Raw genomic sequence first — 6,693 nt, forward strand, 5'->3', positions numbered from 1 at the left:
ATGGGATCCAGGATCTCCCTTCGAGCTTCTTCATATAGGGGGCATCTGAAGAACAAATGCTCAGGGCTTCCTATTTCCCCCAATGGGCATACACAGAGTCTTTGGGCGTATGGAATTTTTTTGGTAAAGCCCCTCCAGCACAGGCGTGGGCAATGCCACACTTCTGGCAAGTGTAAAAGCCCTTCTTGTGTTTTTTGACAGGAGAAAGGAGAGGTAAGGTGCCGGGGCGGCTATGTATCTCTCGATTTCTCCAGTTCTGTATTCAGGGCATCTTGAGCAGTCCTGTTGTCTTTCGATATCAATGAGTCATTGTTTATTGCATATATACAGAAGCATTGCACACAGCTGAATACATTAGCAGGGTTTTAAGATTACTTGTAATTTTGTTATGAATGGGAAATAGGTAATTTAAATAGGCTCAAAATTTAATAATGGGCATACAGTATGTTGATAAATAATAGAACCAAGGAAGGGACTAGAGAGTAGTCAATTTGTTTTGTTTTGTTCTTGTATTGTTGTTTCTATTTGTGTTATTTTTGGGAAATTAATAAAATGTTATCAAGAAAAAAAGAAAGAAATCAGGCCAGTGGACCAGGGTGATTTCTTCCTTCTACTCTGCCCCTGCTGGTGGAGTGGCACTCCACTGTGTTGGGGAAGCACCCAACCTCACTCCAATGGAATGTACCCTTATGCAGGACCCGAGCACAAGAGTCTCTCTGGGTCACCGAGGTGAGAGAATCCAGGCAGGCAGATTCTCCAACCCATGCTCAGGGTATGGCAGTGGTGGAATTTGGTATCTGAAATTTCAGCAGCGCCCTTTGAGATGCAACAATTCTGTGTCTCTCCTGCCTTGCACCTTCTGTGCACTCAGTGCTCCTGAGAATCAGCTCTCTGGTCACAACCTGTTTTCTCCCATTTGCCTGCCCCGTTCCTAATAGTTCTTCCTCTTGTTTATGCTGAAAATGTGATGTTTAGCTCTCTCTTCTTCCTTTTGAGCTGCTGATAGTGTTTTATAGGTTGTATTTCTTGGGAGAAAAAGCAATGACAAACTTAAACAGCATCTTAAAAAACAGAGGCATCACCTTGCTGACAAAGGTCCGTATAGTTAAAGCTATTGTTTTCCCAGTAGTGATGTATGGAAGTGAGAGCTGGACCATAAAGAAGGCTGATTGCTGAAGAATTGATGCTTTTGAATTATGGTTCTGGAGGAGGCTCTTGAGAGTCCCATGGACTGCAAGAAGATCAAACCTATCCATTCTGAAGGAAATCAGCCCTGAGTGCTCACTGGAAGGACAGATCGTGAAGCTGAGGCTCCAATACTTTGGCCACCTCATGAGAAGAGAAGACTCCCTGGAAAAGACCCTGATGTTGGGAAAGATGGAGGGCACAAGGAGAAGGGGACGACAGAGGACGAGATGGCTGGACAGTGTTCTTGAAGCTACAAACATGAGTTTGACCAAACTGCGGGAGGCAGTGGAAGACAGGGGCAGTGGAACCCTCCACTCTTGCATTCAATGTACCCTAGATAAGTGCTGTTTGCTGAGTTTGCAATTGCTATGGGTGTTTGGAAGGGATTTGCGTGGAACTCTGTGGTTCTCTGAAATAAACTCTTGCAATTCATTTTAAATCAATATATTTTTGTTCAGATAATGATCTCTAACCCACTAACTTCTTCCTCTAAAGGGGAATAAAATGGAGAAAGATCCAGTGACTCGGTTTACCTGGAAGGTTTCCGTATTCCTTGTGAATAGCCCTCCATGTGGTAATGGCTAGAATTATTGGGGTTTTTTTTGGTTTTGTTTTTTTACAGACCAGCTTGAATTGAACTGGGTGCAAAATCACCCTCAAATGGAACCCTCATTTGGGTGCCCTTGAATCGTTTAGTTCCTTGCTCATGTGTCAGCCCAACCTGCCTATTTTGAAGTATGAGGGGAATACAAACTTGACAGGAGGGGAAATTTTGTGATGCAAAAAAAAGAGCTTTAATGACAAAGGGAATGAAGAAACAGCAGTATTTTTTTTCAGCAGGGAAAAGAGTGATAAATTAGAATGCAATTGATTTGTCAATCTGCACTATTGGTTATGGAAAAACAGTCACAAGATTTCAGTGGGTACAGTTTAAAGCATTCAAGAATCTCTTCAAACAGGATAGTTGTGGGTCGTTCATCATCAGAGCGGAGAAAAGGGGTGGACTTATATGCTCTCCCCACCCCCTTCAAGTCATAGACGCGAAGTTTGTAGAAAGTAACATAGCCTGGAAAGGATATTTCTGTGAGTTATTTCTTCTTGTGTGCAATTGTGGAAACAAAAATGCACACAGAGTTCAAGTGTGGATTCGCTGATCATTCAGTTCAAGGAGCTTGCATCAGCAGGTGACAGAAGGCGAAGGGTTTCCCCAAGTCCACTCCTGCAAGTTCAAGCTTTGGGTTCGTCTTTTGTTTCTGCGGTTGTCCTATGAGCTTTGGGTTGTTTCCTCTGGGTTCAGTAGCAGGTGTAGCATGCGGTACTAGGCAGCAGTGCCAAGCTTCCACCATAGGAGCCGCCATAAGACCTGCTGCTGTAGCCGCCACTTCCACCATATCCGCTTCTGCGGCCTCCAGAGTATCTACTGCCACCATATCCACCACTACCATATCCACCACTTCGACCATATCCGCCAAAGCTGTATCCACCACTTCGACCATATCCGCCACTGCTGTATCCACCACTTCCACCATATCCGCCACTGCTGTATCCACCACTTCCACCATATCCGCCACTGCCGTATCCACCCCTTCCACCGTATCCGTCACTGCCGTATCCACCCCTTCCACCATATCCACCACTGCTGTAGCCACCACTGCCACTGTATCGGCGTCCCCCGCTCATTCGGCGTCCTCCTCCTCTTATTAGTTGGACACTGCCTCCAGCTCCACCAATATCACCACCCACACTGCCGCCACCTATGCCCATCCCACCACTGCTACCAATAGCACGGCCACCACCCATTCCTCCCCCAATTCCTCCGCTGCCTCCATATCCACCGCCATAGCCTGCACACGGGTTGTATTGCTCAATGCCAAAGTTTTGGTCAGGGCAGTAGAGAGCTGGTCCTGGGATATTTAGGACGAAGGGTGGTGGCTGTATTGTCACCGTGGATGCAGGACAGCTAGCATAACACATGTTCCCACCGCCTCCGACAGACATCTTTGCAGGGTGAGAGCTGTTTCTGAAAGAGAGCAATGAGAGATCAATGTGGTATGCAACATTTAATTCAACAGACACATTTCAAATCCCTACAGGTTAATAGAGAGGCAGCTCACACAGGTGTCCATGAACAGATGAGCCCCACAGCTGGATCAATCCAACGGCCCATCTAGTCCTCTTTTCACATTGGCCAACCAGATGCCTACAGAAAGCCCACAAGTAGCCACTCTCCCCACTTGCCATTCCCAGAAACTGGTATTCAGTGACATTGTGCCTCTGGCAGTGGAGCGTGAACACAGTCATTGTGGCTAGAAGCTATTGATATCCTTCTCCTCCATTAATTCAATGGTTCTAGATTGCAACTCCCATCAGCCCTGACCATTGGCATGCCGGCTGCACGGACTGCTGGAAGGTGACATTCGTGAGAACATCAGAAGAGCGCTAAAGACAGTGGCCCATCTAGTCCAACATCCTGTTCCCACAGTGGCCAATTAAATTTCTCTGGGATGCCCATGAGCAGGGCATGAATGCAAGAGCCCCTCATTGTTACTCATAAAAAATAAGAAGAACCTGACTGCTGGATGAGGCTAGCAGCCCATTTGAACCAACCTTCTGTTCTCACAGTGGCCCACAACCACTGCAACAGCACTCTGCCCATTTACGATACCCAGCAACTAGAACACATTCTATTGTAGAGGCAATTACCTGCCAATTGCCCAGCTGGCATAGTTTACACAAGTCATGTATGAAGGAAATTAGGAGTGGTAATGATGTCACTTTGGAACAGGGTTCTTTAACCTTACATCCCTGGAGGTTCTTGGGCCACAACTCCCAAACTTCGGCCCTCCAGATTATTTGGACTACAATTCCCATCCCCCCCCCAACCACTGGTCCTGTTAGCTAAGGATCATGGGAGTTGTAGGCCAAAACATCTGGAGGGCCGCAGTTTGAGGATGCCTGGTCAAGAATGATGGGACTTGCCCAACAACATCAGTGGACTGATGAAGATTGCTTTAGACTTTAATGCTTCATGGCAGTGTCTAACAACGCAACTGTCATTGGCAGACAGCAGCCTGTGAAGACTATAATGCCCATGCCCTTCTTGGGGGCTTCTGATTGGCCAACTGTGGGAAACAGGACATTGGGTCTGGTGGACCTTTGGCCTGCTAATCCAGAAGGTTATACAGAAATAGGGTCACTTTAATGGCGTTGGATCAAGTGCCTTTGTGTACATCGTTTTCTCAAGGTGCAACAGAAAATTTTGCTCATTGGTGAAAACAATGTACAAAAAGAATCTTGAAGTATCGAGCCTACAGTTACACTGTATTTTGTTATTCTATTTGTTTGCAGTAATTCAGCAATGCACACATGCACATTCAGAATGTGGAGAGGGATAATGCCAAGGAAATACCATCAGCAGCAAATTAGGCATTCCAATATTGATTCTAGAAATTCTCCATATTAAATCGGAACTTGAGAGACGTCTATTGCAATGTGGAAAGAATCCATGTTACGCCAAAGGGACAAGGGAATCCTTTCCTCCCTAGTTTACTTGCCAGCTTAGAAGATACTTTGGAGTTCTGCATCATTCATTCTTTCCCCTGCTGCATCCTTTTTATGACTTGCTTATAGCCTTGCTTCTCTGTTGCGCTATATAGGCTAGAGGAGATTGCATATGGATAAGAACTTAAAAACAAAAGAAATGCAACAGTAAGGCTGGGAGGCAGGGCTGGTCTCAAGGAGGGGCACAGGCACCTGCAGAGAGGACTTTCTTCTAACTGCTTCTCTAACTGGTAATGTTTATGGGAAGAGGCAGTGGCAGAGCTCCCAAATAGCATGCAGAACGCTGCAGGTTCAACCCCCAGGATCTGCAAGTAGGGTTGGGACGGACTCCTGCCTGAAATTCCAGAGATTTCTTGCCAGTCCATGTAGAAAATGTCATGTAGATGGACCAATGACTTGGCTTGGTAGAAAGCCACCTCCTATGGAGATTCCCAGCCAGTGTTCACTGGACTTGCTGCTAGCAAGAAGATACTGAGAAAGGGTGGGTTATTTTGTCCTGAGGCCCACCCAACCCTGGTGGTGAATTCCACTCTGCAGCCTCCACAGCATCAGAGTTCTCAGCTCTTCAGAGAGCAGGAGGAGAAGCCTTCCACTGCTCTAAAGGAATGGGGAAGCCCATATGTGTGGAATTTAAGCTTGAAAAGAACATTTCCAATGAATCCATAATCTTGTTGATAAGTTCTAACTTAACACTGGCAAATTTGTCAACTTTTAAAGTTTTTCCACCCTCTACCCATTTGCTACCAAGGAGTGTGGTGGAGTCTCCTTCTTTGGAGGTCTTCAAGCAGAGGCTTGGCAGGCATATGTCAAGAATGCTTTGATGGTGTTGGACTGGATGGCCCTTGTAGTCTCTTCCAACTCTATGATTCTAAAAATACTTGCATCTGTTTCCTTGATTCAAAGTGTTTGGCAGACGGGCAGAACATAAGGACATAAGACCATAAGAAGAGCCTGTTGGAACAGACCAATGGCCCATCCAGCATAGCATCCTTTTCTCACAGTGGGCAATCAGATTTCTCCAGTAAGCCCACAGGGGGAGTATGAATGCAAGTCTCCTCCCTAATTGTTAGCCATAAGAACATCAGAACAGCCTGGCTGCTAGATCAGGCCAATAGTCCAAATAGTTCAACATCCTGCTCACACAGTTGCCAAGCAGATGCACCAAAGACAAGCCCACAAGCAAGACCAGAGCACAAAAACACACTCTTCTCCCCTGCAGTTTCCAGCAAGCAGCAGCATTAGTGCTTCCAGCAATGGAGGCATAGCACAGCCATCATCTGCTTTGCATGCAGAAGTTCCCAGGTTTGCCCTCCAGCATCTGCAGGTAGGGTTGGGAATGTTCCCAGCCATAACCCCTGTTTCCACTCAGTAAAGCTCACACTGAGCCAGTTGGACTAATGGTCTGAACAGCACAAAGGCAGTTTCTATGTTCCTAGGATGAAAATTCAGATTCAAGCAACATTAAATGGAGGGGTTGTTTGTGGGCATAATCAAGCTGAGAGAATCAGCTTGAAGAGCTTCATTCCTCTCCAAATTCATTTCAATTGCAATATCAGCTCTGAAAGACACCCTCTTCGACTTACCTGTGCTTGTTAGTGGAGGATGAATAGAGTCAAGAGAGACGATGAAGGCAGTCCTTGGGTGCCGACCTTTTTATACAGTCTCATCCACCACCAGGTGAGTATGACACACTTATGGTTGTGAATTAATCCATTGACACCGCCATGGAAATTGCTCTTAAGTAATCACCCACTCCCCATACTCTCCAGTGTTTGATTATCAAGCCGATAGGAATAATCACCTTATTGATTGTGTTTACTATTTTCTGTCTTGCGACGCAGCACACTATGGACTCCACCCAACAAGGTTGCCAAATGGAGGTTATGGACTCTTGGTCTTAATAGCTTAAGTGTAAAGGAGTCCATCTGTGTAAACACTTTGCAC

General features: G+C 45.9%; 1 protein-coding gene across 1 annotated transcript; it reads right to left on the reverse strand.

Moving 5' to 3' along the window:
• Positions 1–1,958: 1,958 nt before the first annotated feature.
• On the reverse strand, positions 1,959–6,478 carry LOC118076322 (uncharacterized). The gene is made up of 2 exons (XM_035098985.3): positions 6,333–6,478; positions 1,959–3,208 (listed from the first exon to the last, which is right to left on the reverse strand). The coding sequence occupies exon 2, from the start codon at positions 3,184–3,186 to the stop codon at positions 2,482–2,484; it is 705 nt and encodes a 234-aa protein (XP_034954876.3). The 5' UTR covers positions 3,187–3,208; positions 6,333–6,478; the 3' UTR covers positions 1,959–2,481.
• Between the last annotated feature and the right edge of the window lie 215 nt (positions 6,479–6,693).

The sequence above is a fragment of the Zootoca vivipara genome, chromosome 16, assembly GCF_965207765.1.
Source record: "Zootoca vivipara chromosome 16, rZooViv2.hap1.1, whole genome shotgun sequence".
NCBI classification, from domain to species: domain Eukaryota; kingdom Metazoa; phylum Chordata; class Lepidosauria; order Squamata; family Lacertidae; genus Zootoca; species Zootoca vivipara.